The 22,865-nt window shown below is 37.8% G+C and overlaps 1 protein-coding gene and 1 long non-coding RNA gene across 2 annotated transcripts; both read right to left on the bottom strand.

Moving 5' to 3' along the window:
- Positions 1–1,097: 1,097 nt before the first annotated feature.
- On the bottom strand, positions 1,098–7,458 carry LOC114479568 (intraflagellar transport protein 22 homolog). The gene is made up of 5 exons (XM_028473313.1): positions 7,453–7,458; positions 5,217–5,299; positions 5,064–5,150; positions 3,749–3,957; positions 1,098–1,246 (listed from the first exon to the last, which is right to left on the bottom strand). Exons 1-5 carry the CDS (start codon positions 7,456–7,458, stop codon positions 1,098–1,100), a joined length of 534 nt encoding a protein of 177 aa, XP_028329114.1.
- A 10,596-nt stretch (positions 7,459–18,054) lies between these two features.
- Positions 18,055–18,524, bottom strand: LOC114479406 (uncharacterized). Its single transcript, XR_003675991.1, has 3 exons — positions 18,473–18,524; positions 18,239–18,330; positions 18,055–18,103 (listed from the first exon to the last, which is right to left on the bottom strand). It is a non-coding gene; the product is annotated as an uncharacterized LOC114479406 (long non-coding RNA).
- Between the last annotated feature and the right edge of the window lie 4,341 nt (positions 18,525–22,865).

Genomic DNA, 22,865 nt, shown 5'->3' with positions numbered 1-22,865 from the left:
TGCATATGTGATGAGTAGAATAGTGAAACTAGTGATTTCTAAATCTTGGAGCCTGTGAGACTAAGTAGTGTTTTAACAAGTCACTCAGTATGTAATTGATTATTTATATCTGATCATTTTAATCACTTCATGAATTTGTAGAAGATTTGATCTTATTTAAATTGTTTGCTGCTTGTTATTTATTTCTAATGAAGTTCATTAAAACAAAGTAAGTCTGACGTATTTGGTTGTTTATTTATGTTTATGTGCATCATTAATGTTTCAGAGTCACTGTTAGTGAAGCTTGATTAAAGCATCATTTGGTTGGTCATTGACTTCACTTTATAATGATAATGTTCTACTACGTTTTGCTTTAATCTTTATTATAAATTACATATTAATTACCATCATATTTTAGTCATTTTCCTCCTCAATATTTTTAGTCACATTTAGTTGACAAAATGTAAATTTGATTTGTCCTAAAGTCACAATTTCATGAGCCTAAAACTTGATAGCCGAACACGCAACACACAGAGGATGAGAAATAAAATATATCACAAGAACCACAAAATATCTGCAAATAAATCCATGTAAATATGTCTGATACATGCAAATGAATCCTCAAAGTGCTGAGACAGCTGTTAAATAAAGGTCATTCCAAACCTTTTTCGTACAGTCCTATAGTAGCCCTTCTTCAGCCCTCGTAGTAACCCTGTTATAGGATCCAATAGTAGCTTTATAGCAGTTCTATAGCAGCCCTGTAGTAGCTCTATAGGATCTATATAGTAGTCCTATGATAGTCCTATACTAGTCATATAGTAGCCACTTTTCTACTGATGCTACTTTAGGGGCTCTTATTTTGAAATGTAATGACAGAGTGAACAGCTCCACCTTGTGGTTAAATCCTGTAATGACAAGATTTAGAAAAGGATGAAATGACTCACCTGGGTTGTATTACAATTTAAAATGTAAATAATCCATCTTAGAAAATGTAAGAATTTATTCATATTCATCAATAATTATTCACAATTAATCAATTGGAAACAGAAAAACAGTTAATATGTAAATGTATTATCAGAGATATCAGCACACACACAAAGAGAGAGTATTATGGGATGTTATGTGATGATGGACATCTCGTCTCTCTCTCTGCTCTCTGTCACTACTTTCACAACCTTCTGTAAATATGTGTAGAAATGCTGCCTCACGGCCTCAGGGTTCTCCTCCAGGTTAGACTGGATCACCATCAGACTGCTCAGAGGAGACGCTACACACACAAACACAAAGTCAGTATGAGTTCACCTACAGAAACACCACCATTACCAAACTAACATGAAAGAAATTTTTAATTTTAACGTAGCCCCGCCCCTTCCCCTTTGACTCTGCTCAGCCAGTGTTGCTATATGCTAAGCTAACCAAACATGTAGTGTTGTGTTCAAGACCACACTATCCGAGACCAAGACTTGCCCGAGACCAAGACTTCTGGGAGCCGAGACCAAGACCAAGACCATAAACATTTTTTTTTTAATTTAAAAAACATATATAAATAAATTAAATTATGACAAGGTTCGACAGTTAAATAACATTCTCTCTTTAGTTTTAGTTTCTTTTAAATACATTTGACAGACAAAAATGGTAATATCTAAAATATTAAAACTACTACTGCTACTGATAAATTCATAATTATTCTACATATTTGAAAACAAGACTTTTATGTCAGCTGAATGTACAGTAAGTGTTTAAAAGTATTTCTGCCAAGAAATAACATGGCTGGTCACCTACACACCACAGAGTGTTTCCTCTTTGCTGTGCTTTTACAAATGTTTTCTTTGTGGTTCGTGAAACCAAATTTCACAACCAACAAGTTAGCGGACATGTTTAGCTCCGCCTCTCTCTCCTGCTTGTGTGTGTGATTGTGTCACACATGTCACTCAGTCACATTAAGGAAGATTGAGGTCATTATACGGGGTGGATTAAAGAATGAATAAAGGATTGTTTTATCCCGTTCTTCTCCTTGTTATTATCACATTATAAAAAAGTTTAAAAATAGCAGGAATTAGTGCTGGTCTCGAACGGTCTTGAGGGAAAGTCCGGGCAGCCCGAGTCTGAGACAAGACCGAGTCAAAATGCTTCCGAGTCTGAGACCTTTAAAATTTGGTCTCAAGACCGGTCTCGAGACCAAGACCAGTCTAGACTACTACAACACTACAAACATGGTATGGAGAAAGCCAGTACACATACTGAGAAAAAACGCATAACGACCACAAAAAACGTGCACTATGAGACAGCAATAACACACAAAAACTACTTAAATAAGACAAAGATACAAAGACAATTGTAGAAACACTAGAAATACACAAAACGACTGCAGGAATAAAAACACACAAACAAACTACAACAAAAATATTCCACAACACCAGAAGGACACAAAATAACAGTAAAACTAACAACTTAAGAAAAACAACCAGAGGGTATTCCAGAAAGGAGGTTCAACTCTAAGTCTATCCATAAACTCTGAGTTAATAAACTCCGAGTATCTGGTTCTATTACAGCTGGTATCAAGTGGATGAATTAACTCTGAGTATGTAAACCTTGAGTTACTCACGTGCACGCGCACCATAGAAAGCCATCATAAATGGAGCAAAGATAACACGAGCTATCATGGCAACCAGCCGGATGAGAGTAATTTATTTCACCCTGATGGAGTTAGAAGTTCTCCTGGTGTTTATAGAAGAATGTGTCTGTGCTAAAGGAATATGAGCCTGTTCTAAAGTTGGGTTCACACAGAACACCACTTCAGTAACTATAGTCGCTTAAATTGCTTGTGATGAGTCGCCTGAACATTCTCGCACTTTTTGGTCGCTTAGTGGGGAATAATTTGAATATTGTGATGAATAGTGGAAATAGTATGATTGGTATGTGTGTGCAGCACTGAGAAGGCTGACCACTTCTTCTACAGTTGTACATTTAGAACACTTATCATAGACAGCTCCACTTGTACTTACAGTTTAAATGCTCACTTTACAGAGTGACTAAAGGATGAGTTACTCTAAATATACATAGAATTTACAAGGCTTATTCAAGGAGTAATCCACTTTCATTTGGCCCCATAAGTAGAGGAAGTGTACAGCCCATTCAGTGCAGCCTCAGCTCTACAGACAATGACGACCACTTGACGCTGTGTCATTTACATTGATTCTGAATATAATCTAGTCTCCAGAGTGTCTGAAGTGATGTTGGGTGTGAAGCACCCTCAGAGGAAAAGGAAACACCGTCACAGCCTAAAGCACTTAAAAATGTTCAATTAGGGTCAATACGACATGAGAAAAGACCACTTAGCAGCAGCTAAAAATGAAATATAAAAACATCATTCAGAACATTGAGGCATATTTAGCTCAACATCTTACCACATTTAGGTTTTAATTTGACTTTTTAAATGGTCGTATCATATTGAAGGTATAAATGTGGATTCCTTTACATGAGCCACATGTTTGTATCCAGAGAACTTTAATACAGACGTCAGCAGGTGTTTTAATGCAGATCAACCTTTCTGATACTAATGTGTGTCAGAGAAGAGTGTCAAGATTAATTAAAGTGTTCCTTGAGAAGCTGTGTTCAGGTGGGCGGAGCCAGGTGGAAACCCAGTGTTTCTGAGACAAAACCTGCCATTGAGCAGGTTCCATTCATGGAAAATGTTACCATGGTGACAGACTCAGAGTTTTTTTCTGGAATACCCCCCTGATGAAGACACAAAGAGAGGAGTGTGTACCTAGGTCAGAGTGTGTGTCTGCGTGTGTGTGTGTGTCGCCTGGCTGACGGTGAGCGACCAGCACACACTGGGTGTCCTGTAGACCCTGAGAGGACACAAACATGGAGAACCAGCTCTCTATCTCTCTGAGCTGACTGGGAACAGTGGGATTATAGACCAGGACCACCCCACAGGAGTCAGTGGTCAGAGCAGGCCAGCACGACTCAAACCTGGAGGAGAAAGTAGAACCCACGTTTACTCTGCTACAGCTCTCCCTAGTGGACACTAAAGAGTTAGAAACACTTCACTAACAACACATTATGAACATTGAAGAACAGTCATGTGGAGACAGGTCCATCTATGAGGGGGAATAAAGGGGAGAGATTTTTGGGGTCCATCCATAAAGTCAGCAAAATGATGGTCCATTGTTCTATGAATCTGTGATAACCTAATTTATTTATTTACCTGAATAATGTCCACTGTTATCTAGGGAGTTTACTATTATTTAGCCCATAGTATAAAGTGATCTTAAAGATGGAAATCCTTGTTTTAATCCGAAATAAAATGGGTTAAAAGTGACCAAAAATGGTGGAAAAGGTGGTGAAATGAGATTTTAAAAACCACAAAAATTGGTTAAAAGTTGCAAATTGTGGGTAATGGAATTTAAAAATGTAGAGGATAAAAGTGACAATAATGGGTCACCATATGTGACATTAGGTGGAAAAGTGGTGAAAGGGGTTTATAAGTGCTCAAAATGTGTTGTAAATGGGAAAAAACTGTGCAAAAAAACTCATTGAAATGTGATGGAAAAGTGTCAGAAATTGGAGTAATGTAGCAAAAACACATTAAAAGCAGCAAAAATATGGCAAGAAAAAGTGATGAAAATAGGTTAAATAATGGCAAGTTTGGCGTAGATGCAGAAAAAGGGTAAAAATAAGCAAAAATGGCTCAAATTGTTCAGAAAATATTCTTAGTTTCTTAAAGGCATCTGAGGACCCCCTCCCAGTGTCTCGTGACCGCAACGGGGGACCTAACCCCAAGGTTGAGAACCCCTGAGTAAAAGGCCTTAATCACATTCCACAGTGATGGAGTAGGATTAGAACCAGTGACCTTCTGATTGTGGACTATGTGGATCATGTGACTGAGGGCAGATCTGAATTATTATTATTTAGTGTGATTAATTATTGTAACACACACACACACACACACACACACACACACACACACACACACACACACACACACACACACACACACACACACACACACACACACACACACAGTGTGCATGTGTACATCATGTGTTCATGTCCAGCTGCTGTAAAGTGGTTCTTACTTGAAGTTTCCTGAACAGTCCCACAGTGTGACCTCACAGGGCTGATGGTCTGAGCTGCTCTCCAGATCACACTCAAACGACACCATCCTTCAAACACACACACATGATGATGAAGATGATGTCACACAGTAGTAAACACTCTGTGGTCACTACCTCACTCCCTGTGTGGGCCTGTATTCTCCTCCCAGCCTTTCTGTAGTGTCTGATAGGAAGTTAGCAAGAACTGTTTTCCCGCTCTGAAACAAAGACAGACAGAACATTTTATGGACAATTTAAGCCAATGTTTGCTTTATTCTACCCTTTTTCTGCAGCGACACCAAACTTTCCATATTTGATCTTATTTTCATCACTTTTCCCTGCCCTATTTTTGCTTCTTTTAATGCATATTTGCTACATTACTTCCATTTCTGCCACTTTTCCATCAAATTTCAATGCCTTTGCTGCACATTTTTTACACTTTCAAGATAATTTCAGCACTTATAAACCTTTTACACCACTTTTACACCTAATTTCACATAGGGTGACCCATAATAATAATAAAAATTATAATGATAAAAAAAATTATTTAAAAGTGCTTTTCAAGAAACTCAAACACACCATACAGGTTAAAACAACAATAGCAAATACAGTGATGAAAACAAAGAAATATAAATCAGAAAAAAGGAAAAAAAAAACATCAGAATTTTTTTTTTTTTAAAACAGGCAGGAAGCAGGCATGAATGAATGGATGTTAAATGTTAAAAGTGTGAGACAGAGTGAAACAGGTGAGTTTTGAGGAGTGATTTGAAAGATGGAGGTCGGTGCAGTTATTTATGTGAGATGGGATAAAGTTATTGTTTTTAACTTTTAACCTCTTTTCACCATATTTCATGATTATTTTTTGCCAATTTAACCACTTTCACCATTTGTCAAGGCCAATATTTACCAGTTTAAACTAATTGTTTCAATATTGAAACATTTTTACCACTTTTTCTGCCCATTTTTGACTGCTGTCATTTGAAACCAATTTCTGTGTTTTTTTTAAAATCCCATTTCACCACCTTTTCCCACCATTTTTGGTCACTTTGAACCCATTTTATTTGTGATTAAAACAAGAATTTCCATCTTTAAAATGACAATAAAAAATAGGGATGTAACGCTTCACTCAACTCCCGATACGATTCGATTCACGATACTGGGTTCACGATACGATGCTCTCATGATTTATTTTACAAAATGGGACTGTAGACAAATTTTTTTTTTGGGAAAAAAAACTAGAAAATACTGTATTATTTTCCTTTTATATTTCATTGTCAAAGAATCCCTTGATAAAGTATTCAAAACAATGCAATTTAACTAAAAATAAATCTTGAATGAAATAAATAAAGGAATAATACAAATGAAAATGAAGCCTATTAATTTAAATTCTGGTTCTATAATAAAAAATGCAAAACTGCATAATAGTTCTTTTCCTTTTTAAAAGTGCAACTGAAAATGTATTTTGTGCCTTAACAATTGGACTTTAAAAAAAAAAAGTGATTACACTGATTTACATCATATTTGTTTGGACCAGCAGAGGGCGCTGGTAACACAGTGGTCGGTTGGCATGCAGAAATTCTTGCAGTGAAGAAGAGAAGCTTTTCAAGCAGACAGAGCTAATAGAAAAACGTGACTTTTACAGATATTCAAGTAATATTACAGATATTCTTTCGGTGCTAAAGGGGCAATGAATCATTTATTAACATATTTAAGAGTAGAAGGCGGCCAGAAAGAAAGTATTAGCAGACTCCGCCCGCCGCCTACACTTGTGGATAGGTTAAAAAAAGTACTGCGATTCAATTTTCAGAAAATCGATATCAACCGTGATACCTATGAATCGATTTTTAAACTGCCGTACGATTAATCGTTACATCCCTATAAAAAAACATTTGAAGATGGTTGAAGCTCATATTATTGTCATAGTTTTATTTCTGCCTGGATATGGATTAGTGGCTTCATAACCTTGTCCCTCATTTTCTTCCAGCTGCTGTTGAGAAAGAGGCTCAGCCAGACCTTCCACAGACCGCTCAACCAGACCCCTCAAAGAGAGACCCCATTTCACCATCACCAGTAAAGACATAGTTCATAGATCAATCACACCAAGCCTATCAACATACATGTTTATACTAATACTCTAATCTTCTGAAGGCACCTCTTTCAGCTCCTGGTGGTGAAGTGACAGTTGCAGATTCAGAGCCAAGTGAAGGCACTGTGTCTCCTGCAACACAAGTTGCTCAATCTGAAGTAATACATTACAGTACAATACAATACAGTTTAATGTACCCACAGCTCTGGTTGGTTCATGAAGGATTTGTCTTTGTTAAAACACCAGGTGTCATTTGAGGGCTGGCATAAAATGTGGGAGTCTGACCTCCATGGGCTTCCCAGTGCAGACATCAAGTGACTGAAAGTGACTTTTTATCACTTATATTTATATAAAGCCTTTAGATTGATTGTTACTTTAGCTCTTGATGAGTATTTACATACTCCATTTTCAATAGGCCGACTGTAAAAGTCACTGCAATCACGTGAAGAAGTATAAAAAATATCTAAGGGTGTGGTCATGATCTGTAATGATTATATTAAAATCAAGGTTAGCAGATGGACCTAAAATTAGCTGAAAAGTGTTGAATATAAATGTCCAGTTACATGTATCTAATGTGAAAAAAATACTCATATAATAGTAATACTTGAAACAATATGTCTGCTTCATAAATGTCAGTTATCAGTTAATGTTATTACATGTTTTTTTTAAAAAAAATTTAAAAATTGTTTATACATATCGATTAGCATTAGGGATAAAACAGTTATAGTATTTATTATTATCAAGTCCCTTTCACAATATGTTGTGATTGTATTGTTGGTTCCTTTTCTGTTAATATTCATGAATATTTTGTATAATATCACCTCTTATCTGAATCAACAATCATTTTGCCATCTTATGCTAATTGAAATGGAATCTAGTACAAAACAATAGGCTGGGATAATTGTTATGTCTGAATAGTACACAATGTATTTTGCAAATGCAGGCATTTACTGAGAAACACTAGCAATCCCAGGAATCATTATGTAGCAGAAAAACCACCTTTGTTTAGAGAAAACTTGTATTTTAACTCATATAGGCAGAATAAGTGGCATATTGAAAAATAAACAATAAAATAAATAAAGAACTAAAGATAAAACAAGGTTTTATTTAATGAATAATCACGATTTTTTTTTGTATTTGTTGGTCATTTTAGCACAAATATTTATTTATTTGGTATTTATTTACCAAACAGGACCGCGCGCGCGCACCAAACAGGACCGCGCGCGCGCACCAAACAGGACCGCGCGCACGCACCAAACTGAAACCCACGTGCGCGCACCGAACTGGACCGCGCACGCGCACCAAACTGAACCCCGCGCGCGCACCAAACAGGACCGCGCGCGCGCACCAAACTGCATCCCGCGCGCGCACCAAACTGGACCGCGCGCGCGCACCAAACTGAACCCCGCGCGCGCACTAAAATGGACCGCGCGCGCGCACCAAACTGGACCAGAACATTTTCGCTCCCATGTCAAACTCAATGATACATGTTTTCTCTTTCCCATGTGAGCCAAATCAGTTGCTCTGAAGAGCCAGATTTGGCTCCTGGGCCTTGAGTTTGACATGGGAGCGAAAATGTTCTGGTCCAGTTTGGTGCGCGCGGGGCCCAGTTTGGTGCGCACGCGCGGTCCATTTTGGTGCGCGCGGGGTTCAGTTTGGTGCGCGCGTGGGGTCCAGTTTGGTGCGTGCGTAATGTAATAACATTTACTGATAACTGACATTTATGAAGCAGACATATTGTTTCAAGTATTACTATTATATGATTATTTTTTTCACATTAGATACATGTAACTGGACATTTATATTCAACACTTTTCAGCTAATTTTAGGGCCATCTGCTAACCTTGATTTTAATATAATCATTACAGATCATGACCACACCCTTAGATATTTTTTATACTTCTTCACGTGATTGCAGTGACTTTTACAGTCGGCCTTTTGAAAATGGAGTATGTAAATACTCATCAAGAGCTAAAGTAACAATCAATCTAAAGGCTTTATATAAATATAAGTGATAAAAATAGTGAAAGATATTCATTAACAGATTTCAGGATGACTCAAACATTTCATAAAACTCCAGAGCTAAATGCTTGCCTTCATACATGTTTTACATCTTGCTTTAATAGTCACATAATTGTGTTATTATCTCATATCTATCAGTAGATTTGTGTTATTGGATGATTTACCTCTGCTTGATGTTCCTTATAAAATCCTCTAGATGGCAGTTTCTACCTTTTTATTGCCTGTCATTTCAAACTACTCTTTCACAAAAAGTCTGCAGAAATAAATCAATGAGTTCCTTTAATGTGGTTTCAGTTGTTTGTAACATTTCTACGAGATTTCAAATAAAAATATTTGTTGCTTTTAAAGGGGTCAAAGTGAGCCAAACGTAAGTCCATAATTAAAAACGTCCCACTGTCTTTTACAGTAGATTAAAATGTATACACTTCATATTTGTACTCACTGTGAAACGTTGAAACAAACTCTCCAAACGAGGACAAATCACACATGGAAGCAAAGATACAGAGTTTCTTTCGTATAAAGTTAGTTCTTTAAAATCGAACATGTTGTTAAACTGAATTTATTTCAACCTTTAATTAATTATTGACCAAGTTTTCTATTTTAAAACATTTTTCTTTCAACACAAAGACAGATTCTAGGATTCCTTTACAATGATATGTACCCAAACATAGCTATGGAAATGGCAAAACATATAAATCTACAACAGGGGTGTCAAACTCATTTTAGTTCAGGGGCCAAAAGGGGACCAGTTCAATCACAAGTGGGCCGCAGCTTTAATTCCAACATTAATGTGCCCAAGTTTGCACTTCCAGTTATAAATTAGACAAAGTGACAGATACTTAAATGTCCAGTGATTTATTTATTTTTTGACGAATTTTTATTTTATTTTTTTATTTAATTTGGGGAGAATTTAGAGTTCTTTCAACAACAAATTTACAATTGAATTATTTGGTCATTTACACAATGATACATGTTTTCTCTTTCCCATGTGAGCCAAATCACTTGCTCTGAAGAGCCAGATTTGGCTCCTGGGCCTTGAATTTGACATTGGAGCGAAAATGTTCTGGTCCAGTTTGGTACGCGCGCGGGGTTCAGTTTGGTGCGCGCGCGGGGTTCAGTTTGGTGCGCGCGCGCGGTCCAGTTTGGTGCGCGCACGTGGGGTCCAGTTTGGTGCGTGCGGTCCAGTTTGGTGCGCGCGCGCGGTCCAGTTTGGTGCGCGCGCGCGGTCCATTTTGGTTCGCGCGCGGGGTTCAGTTTGGTGCGCGCGCGGTCCAGTTTGGTGTGCGCACGTGGGGTCCAGTTTGGTGCGCGCGCGCAGTCCAGTTTGGTGCGCGCACGTGGGGTCCAGTATGGTGCGCGCGGTCCAGTTTGGTGCGCTCGCGTGGTCCAGTTTGGTAAATAAATACCAAATAAATAAATATTTGTGCTAAAATGACCAACAACTAAAAAAAAAAAAATCGTGATTATTCATTAAATAAAACCTTGTTTTATCTTTAGTTCTTTATTTATTTTATTGTTTATTTTTCAATATGCCACTTATTCTGCCTACATGAGTTAAAATACAAGTTTTCTCTAAACAAAGGTGGTTTTTCTGCTACATAATGATTCCTGGGATTGCTAGTGTTTCTCAGTAAATGCCTGCATTTGCAAAATACACTGTGTACTATTCAGACATAACAATTATCCCAGCCTATTGTTTTGTACTAGATTACATTTCAATTAGCATAAGATGGCAAAATGATTGGTGATTCAGATAAGAGTTGATATTATACAAAATATTCATAAATATTAACAGAAAAGGAACCAACAATACAATCACAACATATTGTGAAAGGGACTTGATAATAATAAATACTATAACTGTTTTATCCCTAATGCTAATCGATATGTATAAACAATTTTTAAAAAATTTAAAAAAAAACATGTAATAACATTAACTGATAACTGACATTTATGAAGCAGACACATTGTTTCAAGTATTACTATTATATGATTATTTTTTTCACATTAGTTACATGTAACTGGACATTTATATTCAACACTTTTCAGCTAATTTTAGGGCCATCTGCTAACCTTGATTTTAATATAATCATTACAGATCATGACCACACCCTTAGATATTTTTTATACTTCTTCACGTGATTGCAGTGACTTTTACAGTCGGCCTATTGAAAATGGAGTATGTAAATACTCATCATGAGCTAAAGTAATAATCAATCTAAAGGCTTTATATAAATATAAGTGATAAAAATAGCGAAAGATATTCATTAACAGATTTCAGGATGACTCAAACATTTCATAAAACTCCAGTGCTAAATGCTTGTGTAACCCAAGTGAACTAGAGGCCAACTTCCTGCCATGGTTTTATTGTGACGAGCCCGCCCTACACCTTTAAAGTCCCTGGCTCCTCCCCCTTCACTCTTGTTTGCTCCACTGAATGCTGTGATGGCTGCTCTCACTGTGGCGTCTGCATGGTCGGCTTACTGATGGAAAATCACCACTGAAACACAACCTTCATAAGAAATACCTGGATGAACATCTTCTCCTATAAACTAGATATCTCTCCACTCACCGGTGAGTCGTTTCACATTGTACTTCAATGTGTTTTATTAAGTATTTGGCGGATTTGTGGTGTACCAGACTCCATTGAAATTCCTGCAAAATTAAGCCACCATTAGCTGCGGAACACACAGGGTCAGTGTGACCATTTGCACTTTTATTTAAGTAATCCTTTTATTTTCTAATTTATAATCAAAGCCGAATTGTTAAATAAATAGTATTATAATAAATTAATACTTTGTTTTTTTTAGTTTTGATTGATTTTGACCATTTCTGTTACTTTTGAAAGAAATGCCCATTCGGCTATGTGGTCTTGAATAGGCTTTGATCTACTGAATGAGATGATTTATTTGAAGAATCTATTTAAAACATGCATGTTTAATTTATGATATGACTTAGCTTTACAGCTAATGATGTTGATTTAAAAGTGCACTTTATTCCTTTTGATCTCTGAAAATATAGAATGAAGCTTCAATTTGATTTACCTTGATATGGATTTTTCTGCTATGATTTATAGCATTTATTGATAACTGTTTATTTAATTAACAATGACAAATTGTTTAAATGTGCTAAGGTGAATGTATTTTCTGTTTTAAAAAAATACTTAAGTTAATTCCTGTTTGACTGATTGTTGTTGACCTTGTTTTATAGGTCAGGTTTTTATGTTAGTCCTAGATCACCTACCACTCTCGACCACTAGATGGCGAGCCACCACCCAACCACCACTGCATCGCGGTAGGAATATTTGATCTTTTTGTTTCCTCGGACACTCGGACCTAATACTTGGAATATACCCTGGGGACCTTTTCTGTTTTGTATTTTTTTTCCCCCAATGCGAAAGAACTTTGCGAAACCCTTCGCTTTTGAACTTGGCGAAATCAAACAAACTGAACTGAACTCACCAAAGGAAATTAACCTTGAACTGAACTTTGACTACAAGTTTTGAAAGAAGAAAATATTGTCTTTGTTTTGTAATTGTATTTTGGTTGTTTGTTTATTGCCTATACCTGATTATTAATAACTAAATAATATATATCAATATAAATTGACTCCAAATATCTTTAATATATATAATAGCTTTAATATACATGTACTAAAACGAAATCCTTGTGTCTGTGTCCAATTATTCACACACCTTGGCTCTACAGCCGAACCTATTTCTGTTGACCTTTTTCGCAGTCAGTTCCTGAGCCCTCGTGTGTTATTGATTTGTTACACCTGTCATTTCAAACTACTTTTTCACAAAAAGTCTGCAGAAATAAATCAATGAGTTCCTTTAATGTGGTTTCAGTTGTTTGTAACATTTCTACGAGATTTCAAACAAAAATATTTGTTGCTTCTAAAGGGGTCAAAGTGAGCCAAACGTCAGTCCATAATTAAAAACGTCCCACTGGCTTTTACAGTAGATTAAAATGTATACACTTCATATTTGTACTCACTGTGAAACGTTGAAACAAACTCTCCAAACGAGGACAAATCACACATGGAAGCAAAGATATAGAGTTTCTTTCGTATAAAGTTAGTTCTTTAAAATCGAACATGTTGTTAAACTGAATTTATTTCAACCTTTAATTAATTATTGACCAAGTTTTCTATTTTATAACATTTTTCTTTCAACACAAAGACAGATTCTAGGATTCCTTTACAATGATATGTACCCAAACATAGCTATGGAAATGGCAAAACATATAAATCTACAACAGGGGTGTCAAACTCATTTTAGTTCAGGGGCCAAAAGGGGACCAGTTCAATCACAAGTGGGCCGTAGCTTTAATTCCAACATTAATGTGCCCAAGTTTGCACTTCCAGTTATAAATTAGACAAAGTGACAGATACTTAAATGTCCAGTGATTTATTTAATTTTTGACGAATTTTTATTTTATTTTTTTATTCAATTTGGGGAGATTTTGTGGAAGAATTTGAGAAGAATTTAGAGTTCTTTCAACAACAAATTTACAATTGAATTATTTGGTCATTTACACAATGATACATGTTTTCTCTTTCCCATGTGAGCCAAATCAGTTGCTCTGAAGAGTCAGATTTGGCTCCTGGGCCTTGAGTTTGACATGGGAGCGAAAATGTTCTGGTCCAGTTTGGTGCACGCGCGGGGTTCAGTTTGGTGCGCGCGCGGTCCAGTTTGGTGCGCACGCGCGGTCCATTTTGGTGCGCGCGCGGGGTTCAGTTTAGTGCGCGCGCTCTGTCCTGTTTGGTGCGCGCGCGGGGTTCAGTTTGGTGCGCGCGCGCGGTCCAGTTTGCTGCGCGAGCACGGTCCAGTTTGGTGCGCGCACGTGGGGTCCATGTTGGTGCGCTCGCGCGGTCCAGTTTGGTGCGCTCGCGCGGTCCAGTTTGGTGCGCGCGCGTGGTCCAGTTTGGTGCGCGCGCGGGTTTCTGTTTGGTGCGCGCGTGCGGTCCTGTTTGGTGCGCGCACGTGGGGTCCAGTTTGGTGCGCGCTTGTGCGTGTGTGTGTGTGTGGTCCAGTTTGGTGCGCTCGCGTGGTACAGTTTGGTGCGCTCGCGTGGTTATGTTTGGTGCGCGCGCGGGGTTCAGTTTGGTGCACGCGCGCGGTCCAGTTTGGTGCGCTCGCGTGGTCCAGTTTGGTGCGCTCGCGTGGTCCAGTTTGGTGCGCTCGCGTGGTCCAGTTTGGTGCGCTCGCGTGGTCCAGTTTGGTGCGCTCGCGTGGTCCAGTTTGGTGCGCGCGGTCCAGTTTGGTGCGCACGCGCTGTCCATTTTGGTGCAAGCGCGCGGGGTTCAGTTTGGTGCGCGCGCGGGGTTCAGTTTGGTGCGCGCGCGGGGTTCAGTTTAGTGCGCGCGCGCGGTCCAGTTTGGTGCGCGCACGTGGGGTCCAGTTTGGTGCGCGCGCGCGGTCCAGTTTGGTGAGCGCGCGGGATGCAGTTTGGTGCGCGCGCGCGGTCCAGTTTAGTGCGCGCGCTCTGTCCTGTTTGGTGCGCGCGCGGGGTTCAGTTTGGTGCGCGCGCGCGGTCCAGTTTGGTGCGCGCGCACGGTCCATTTTGGTGCGCGCGCGGGGTCCAGTTTAGTGCGCGCGCGTGGTCCAGTTTGGTGCGCACGCGCGGTCCATTTTGGTGCAAGCGCGGGGTTCAGTTTGGTGCGCGCGCGCGGTCCAGATCGGTGCGCGCACGTGGGGTCCAGTTTGGTGCGCGCGGTCCAGTTTGGTGCACGCGCGCGGCACAGTTTGGTGCGCGCGCGGGGTTCAGTTTGGTGCGCGCGCGGGGTTCAGTTTGGTGCGCGCGCGGGGTTCAGTTTGGTGCGCGCGCGCGGTCCAGTTTGGTGCGCGCGCGCGGTCCAGTTTGGTGCGCGCGCGCGGTCCATTTTGGTGCAAATAAATATTTGTGCTAAAATGACCAACAACTAAAAAAAAAAAATCGTGATTATTCATTAAATAAAACCTTGTTTTATCTTTAGTTCTTTATTTATTTTATTGTTTATTTTTCAATATGCCACTTAATCTGCCTATATGAATTAAAATACAAGTTTTCTCTAAACAAAGGTGGTTTTTCTGCTACATAATGATTCCTGGGATTGCTAGTGTTTCTCAGTAAATGCCTGCATTTGCAAATTACACTGTGTACTATTCAGACATAACAATTATCCCAGCCTATTGTTTTGTACTAGATTACATTTCAATTAGCATAAGATGGCAAAATGATTGGTGATTCAGATAAGAGTTGATATTACACAAAATATTTATAAATATTAACAGAAAAGGAACCAACAATACAATCACAACATATTGTGAAAGGGACTTGATAATAATAAATACTATAACTGTTTTATCCCTAATGCTAATCGATATGTATAAACAATTTAAAAAAAAAAACAAAAAAAAAAACATGTAATAACATTAACTGATAACTGACATTTATGAAGCAGACATATTGTTTCAAGTATTACTATTATATGATTATTTTTTTCACATTAGATACATGTAACTGGACATTTATATTCAACACTTTTCAGCTAATTTTAGGGCCATCTGCTAACCTTGATTTTAATATAATCATTACATATCATGACCACACCCTTAGATATTTTTTATACTTCTTCACGTGATTGCAGTGACTTTTACAGTCGGCCTATTGAAAATGGAGTATGTAAATACTCATCAAGAGCTAAAGTAACAATCAATCTAAAGGCTTTATATAAATATAAGTGATAAAAATAGTGAAAGTAATTCATTAACAGATTTCAGGATGACTCAAACATTTCATAAAACTCCAGTGCTAAATGCTTGCCTTCATACATGTTTTACATCTTGCTTTGATAGTCACATAATTGTGTTATTATCTCATATCTATCAGTAGATTTGTGTTATTGGATGATTTACCTCTGCTTGATGTTCCTTATAAAATCCTCTAGATGGCAGTTTCTACCTTTTTATTGCCTGTCATTTCAAACTACTCTTTCACAAAAAGTCTGCAGAAATAAATCAATGAGTTCCTTTAATGTGGTTTCAGTTGTTTGTAACATTTCTACAAGATTTCAAACAAAAATATTTGTTGCTTCTAAAGGGGTCAAAGTGAGCCAAACGTCAGTCCATAATTAAAAACGTCCCACTGTCTTTTACAGTAGATTAAAATGTATACACTTCATATTTGTACTCACTGTGAAACGTTGAAACAAACTCTCCAAACGAGGACAAATCACACATGGAAGCAAAGATACAGAGTTTCTTTCGTATAAAGTTAGTTTTTTAAAATCGAACATGTTGTTAAACTGAATTTATTTCAACCTTTAATTAATTATTGACCAAGTTTTCTATTTTAAAACATTTTTCTTTCAACACATAGACAGATTCTAGGATTCCTTTACAATGATATGTACCCAAACATAGCTATGGAAATGGCAAAACATATAAATCTACAACAGGCACTCCGCAAAAAGCCCAAGAATCGAACCCCGAATATTCCAAGATATGAGTCAAATACGGTGATATCAACCTGGGATATTCTCCGAACAGCAGTTGAAGTCGATGTCATGTTCGGCGCATGTCAAACTCCGGATATGGGAACACTTTTATACTTGCCATATCCCGGAGTTCAATTCTTCCCGGATACTGCACCGATACTCTCCCCGGTCATATCCGAAGTCCGAACACCACTAGTATTTTGATTCCGAATACTGCACCGATACTCTTCCCGGTCATATCCGAAGTCCGAACACCACAAGTATTTTGATTCCGAATACTGCACCGATACTCTCCCCGGTCATATCCGAAGTCCGAACACCACTAGTATTTTGATTCCGAATACTGCACCGATACTCTCCCCGGTCATATCCGAAGTCCGAACACCACTAGTATTTTGATTCCGAATACTGTACCGATACTTTCCCCGGTCATATCCGAAGTCCGATATACAATTCATGGCCCATAGGGTGACTCACCATACCCAGGACAGTTAAATGCAGTGTCCCTAACTCTATACTAGGTCCACTTAAACCTTTTTCCCCTCTGTACCAATTGTCTCATCAAAAATGGCAGATCTACTTTGAAGATAGATCAAGATAAATATTAAAAACAAAAATCACTTAGTGCACATAACATTTTATTCTATCACAATAAAATTAGAATGAGTTAGAAAAAGAAACACACACACACATATATCACACAAACAAAATTTTAAACATCTCTATCTGAGTCTTCTTCCACCTCACTCACATGCAGATAGATAGATGTTTTATCTGAATTAGGGCGGAGCCTTTTTGAAAAGTGTCCAGAGTCTGTGCATAAGTGAGTGGATCTTGGCTCGACACTGGCAGGTTTCCATCATCTCTGACAGCTGTGTTGCTTTGGTAGAGGCAGATTTGTAAATAGTTTTTTCTTCTGGAGAGAGGATCATCTGTCCCACTTTGACCCACTCCTTGAAAAGCTGTGTGACAAATGGGAAGAGAGGTCAGTATCCTGACCATTTTTATTTCAGCTGTCCTAACATGAACACAAGACCCACTTTAAATATTTAATCCCATACATTTCTTGGCTAACACAATGTAACAAAACAATTATGGGTCCTTAAATTATGACAATAAATGATAACAGAAACAAATCCATTGCTGATATTAATTGTTGTTCCAATTGGTTTATTGATGCATTAACCTTAGCTCAACAGCTTGTCGCAGGCAATTAAAATGTCTTAAAGAGTCACTTTAGAAATAGCCTGTATACACTTTGTTTACAGGTGATTGATAAATACCATGATCAATAAATGCAGCAGTATGGAGCACGGCAATAACACTGGATCTCCTGCTGGTAAGAGTCTTCCTACTCTTTACATCCTCCTTGGTCCCATTTAGGTCCTGCTCCTCACTGGCCTCGTAGGATTCTAAAGCCATGTTGCAGCTCCTAGTGAATGAAAATGACAACACAAATACTATGTCATGAATTCATACTAAATGTATTATTTTAAGGCATCTGAAAAGGATAATGATCACTCCAATACATTAAATTTGGTCCCCAGATGAACGTGATCAGACTTACTTCTAACTTGGCTTGTGCCCCAGTGTGGCTCAGCATCTTAAATGGCCCCCATCACAGCCATGGTCACTTTTTCATTGTGATCAGAACAGAATCTGTGGTGGTGGTGGTGGAGGTAGAAGATACTCATCATTCAGCAAAACATGTTACAAAAAAAAACAAAAAAAATCTAACTAACTGTGTTTTGTAATTTTCACAAACAGTGCCAATTCAGAGCGAAAAAGACAAAAAACATACTTGTCCTCTGGCTAGACCTTCCATTGCAGCTCTGTGAGGCTTCTATATGTATGATGGACCAAGCCCTGTATGGATATAAATACAGTGGTGATAAAATGTGTGCAATGTAGAGGAGAGACATAAATACATGCTTGGACATAAAATCTAGCCATAGTACATGGATTCTTCGACATGCAATACACAAGTGGTTCTCAACCTGTGGGTTGGGACCCTTCCACTCTATTAGAGTTTTTTTTTTTTTCCGATTGCTAACAAGTATTGGTTGAAACTGAAGTCACATGTTCAAAACTCTAAACACAGCCTGCATATCCATCAGTCATCTCAGCTCAACAGTTACTCTCATCTCCAAAAGTGTTTCTCACCAACAAAACACTTCATACACGTCTCAAATGAAGCTCATTCAACCACAACACTAACAAATAATCTCATCTAGTCACTCTGAGCACACTGAACTACAAAATACTAACAACAAAGAGCATTACGTTGTCAGGTAAATCAGTATTTTAATACAAAATAAGATCTTTGCACACAAAAAATATAAAAATTACTGTAAACAAAAAAATAATCTATAGGGTACAGTTATATAAAACACAAAATACTATAATCAATATATTTCATTTAGCTGATGTGTTTTGAACAAAGTGTGTTAGCATTTTAAAAATGTGCTGTAAACGTTTAGTGTTTTGCAGGTGGTGAACTAATTATAATATTAATAATAAAAAGTTGATGAATGTTGTTGACTGTGGTCAGTGAATGTGTTTTGTGTGAAAACAATGAAAAATGAGTCACAGTTTAGTTCACATGGACTGAGAGATTTGCAGACCGTGTTCAGAGTTTTGAACATGTGACTTCAGATTAGACCAATGCTTGTTAGCATTGAAAAAACACTAATACACCTGAAAAATAGTCACACTGACCAAAAACAAATCTAATATAATAACACTTACCCTCCTTGATCTTCATCGGTCACGTCTGAGCTGAACTCCACAGCTGCGGCGAAGATGTGGTTTGTACTGAAAGCAGTAGAAGTTTCCCTGCTACCCTGATTTGCATGTGTATAGCTCACAGCATTTTCATTTACATGTTAAAGCCTCTCCTAGAATTGAGGGGAAAGGTCATGGGGGTCCTCCCCCCAGAAATGTTTTAACAAAAGACATGCAAATTCCTGCATTCTGGTGAATTTTAGCTGCAAGAACAAGTAAAAATTCTTACTAAAAACGTTGGTACAATAATTTTTCTGAACTCAGTCACACTTCTGTCACAACCAGTGTTGTTCTCGTTACTGAAAAAACGTAACTATTTACTGTTACTTCATTCACAAATGAACTCAGTTACTTTTTTGATTACTTACCCCAAAACTAATGAGTTACATGAAAAAGTAACTTTTAAGTTACTTATAATTAAAGAATGCATTATTTTTTGGGTCATCTGTGTCTGTACAGCTTCATATCAGCGCTGTATCAGAAAATAATCCACTGTTGATCAACTCTGTGGTGGAGGAATAGGGGTTAATGAAGCTGACTTGTAATCAGAGGTTCAGAGGTTTGAATCCCTCCTACTCCTACTGTATTAACATTTCTTTGGATAAAAGCCTCTGATAAATGAAATGTTATTGTATAACCCTACAGTTTATAATCATTTACATTAACAGAACTAAACTCTGCTCAGTATTAATCTTTACAAATACCAATCTGACTGAAACACTAAGTATTCTATTCTTTCAATACCAGTTTATTTACCTGAGACCAGCAGAAACTGAAAATGTTACAAGGAATTCTGAAATAAATAACACAAAACAACATGAATATTATTCAGAATCTAAGATCAAAACTTAACGTGGCTTCAGCTTCATAAAACAGTTGTGTTTAGCTCTTAGAATGTTCCTTTACAGGCATCAAAGAATGGAATGGGCTCCAAGATCATCTAAAGAACAACACAGCTTTTCATGGGCAGTCAAAGATTGACTTTAGCACAACCATGTACGTAAGCAATGAGACAAATCAGATATAACTGAGGCAGATTGAAACTAAAAAGACAGTTTGGAAGAAAAATACACAAAATCTAAATTTGTAACAAATAATTCTAATTTAAATACTAAACTTAATACACATTAAACAACTCACATACAGACACCAAATAAATCAAATAAAGCAGGCACAATAGACCCCTAAATGATAAATAATAATAAATCAATTAATAGATCTTTAACATAATTTGTATTGCTTTAAATCAGCAGTAAATTTAATCTATAACTAACTACAAGAAATTGATCATTTGATTTGTAAATGTAAAATATCTTCTAATTAAAAGAATACTGTAGATATACACTTTTGAAATCTATGATTTGGCCTTTATAATTTATGTATGTCTTTATCTTTGATTTTGCCGAATGGCAACGATTACATGATGTTTTTGCATTCGGAATTATTTACTCCGATTTAAATCATTTGGAATTAAAGTGGTAATTTCCGAACGAGGTTTACATGGAAAACAGGTTTAGATATTTCCGCTTTAGGGCTGGGGGTTGGGAAGGTTCTGACTGGACAGGGGGACAGGGGTTTATCAGAAAAAACATACAACAAACATTTTATTGTCGTCTATGAAACAGAAGACCACACACGAGAATTGTTTTCACCTTTATTTTGATTTAGTTTTGAAGCATCAGCTCAACAATAACACAGTTTCAGTTTGGACCATGGAGCGGAAGGAGATATGAACTAATCACTGGTAAAAATCCCAGTAAAACTCTGAAAACAATCACCACGAATAAATATTTGCTCCCTGTTAAAGACAGTAGCTCTAATAACAGGTAAAATGATAAACTGGTGATATTACAGCCTGAGAATGCAGTACTGGGACGCATTTACTCCGGGGGGTCCTAGTGCCAGCCGTCCGATGAAGCCTGTTACGTTTACCGAGGTTCGTGTGTGTTTAATAAGTCCGTGTATGTCCGTGTGAAAGTCTGCATGCTTATGCCTTTGTCCATCCACTCTTTTCATTATATCCATGTCTTTTAAGGCTCTTATCAAATAATCTAGGCTGGAGTCCGGGCCATCGCTATCTTGGATTATGTCGTCACCAGCACGTCATCTTCGCAAGTCGTGCATGCGCAAAACAATACAGATTAAATTAAAGCGGCTTTAACCAAGTGAAGTGTTTACAAGAAAGAGGAATTATCTAATTTGGAATTAAAAACGGAATAAACCAGCCACATAATTTGGAATTAACTGTACTTGGCAATTAAAACGATTCTGATTCTGATAAGGTTTAGGGGGGAAACACTTTTTCACACCACTGTAGTTCAAAGCATAGATTTCATAGACATCACATCCTGGATGAGCCGTAATTTTCTCCTTAACCAGGATAAAACCAAAGTGATTTTATTTTGTCCAAAACACCTCAGAGTTAAATTATCAGAGTAAATAGTGTCTCTGGATGGCATTATTCTGTCACCCAGCACCACAGTAAAAAACTTAGGCGTTGTCTTTGATACTGACTAATCTTTTAATTCTCATATTAAACAAATCACAAAGACAGCCTTCTTCCACCTCCGTATTATCTCTAAAATCAGGAATGTCTTGGCCCAGAGTGCTGCTGAAAAACAAATACACGCATTTGTTACATTTTGTTAGATTTTTTTATGTTTATTTGTTTATTATGTTTTCTACATTATTATATGTTTGTGCAGCAGACAGAGAAGTCCATCTGCCTCCAATTTAACATCCTGAAATGTCTGTGCAGCGCACTGACGTCCACATTAAATGAGCAAAATGCTCATTTAAATGGGGCGGTGTGCACCACTGCATGCACGTTAATTATTGCTGCAATCTTAGTGAATTCCTCACAGTAGGTGGGGAAACTGCGTCATCAAAGGATTTAGGGAAGCAACTGTTTTACCACCCTTTAGTTCAGATCTTAGTGAATACGGCTCTCAGTCTGCTGGTCTTCTTGAAGTTTCTAGTGTCTAGAAGTAGAACAGGAGACAGAGCATTCAGTTACCAGGCTCCTCCCCTTTGGAACCAGCTCCCTATCTTAGTACAGGAGGCTGCTACTCTCTCCACCTTTAAAAATAAACTCAAAACCTACTTATTTGCTAAAGCGTATATCGTATAATAGCAATAACCTAAAACGGACATGGTCTCGTTGTTTTGGTCATAATCACCGACCATTACACGTAAATGGACAACACCTCAGACCGTTACATTCAAAACCTACTTATTTACTAAAGCGTACATCGTATAATTGATATAATTTAAAGCAGACATGGTCCCCTCTGTAGTGATCGCTGAGATGCCTACGTGTGCCCAGTACAAGACGAAACCTCATCTGTAGTGGTAGCATTTCAGAGCATGGCATCGATACGAGTATATCGTAGTGTATCGTGTTTATCCTG

Source organism: Gouania willdenowi, chromosome 17 (genome assembly GCF_900634775.1).
Source record: "Gouania willdenowi chromosome 17, fGouWil2.1, whole genome shotgun sequence".
NCBI classification, from domain to species: Eukaryota; Metazoa; Chordata; class Actinopteri; order Blenniiformes; family Gobiesocidae; genus Gouania; species Gouania willdenowi.
Note: the sequence above shows the minus strand (reverse complement) of the source record. Positions and strands in the feature narration are given on the sequence as shown.

What these genes read in the sequence shown, in the direction of transcription:
- LOC114479568 (XM_028473313.1), bottom strand. An exon ending in AGGCCCACACAGGGAGTGAG is followed by an intron (nt 5,151 to 5,216) that starts GTAGTGACCACA and finishes GTGTGTTTGAAG; the next exon opens with GATGGTGTCGTTTGAGTGTG. An exon ending in GACTGTTCAGGAAACTTCAA is followed by an intron (nt 3,958 to 5,063) that starts GTAAGAACCACT and finishes TTTCTCCTCCAG; the next exon opens with GTTTGAGTCGTGCTGGCCTG.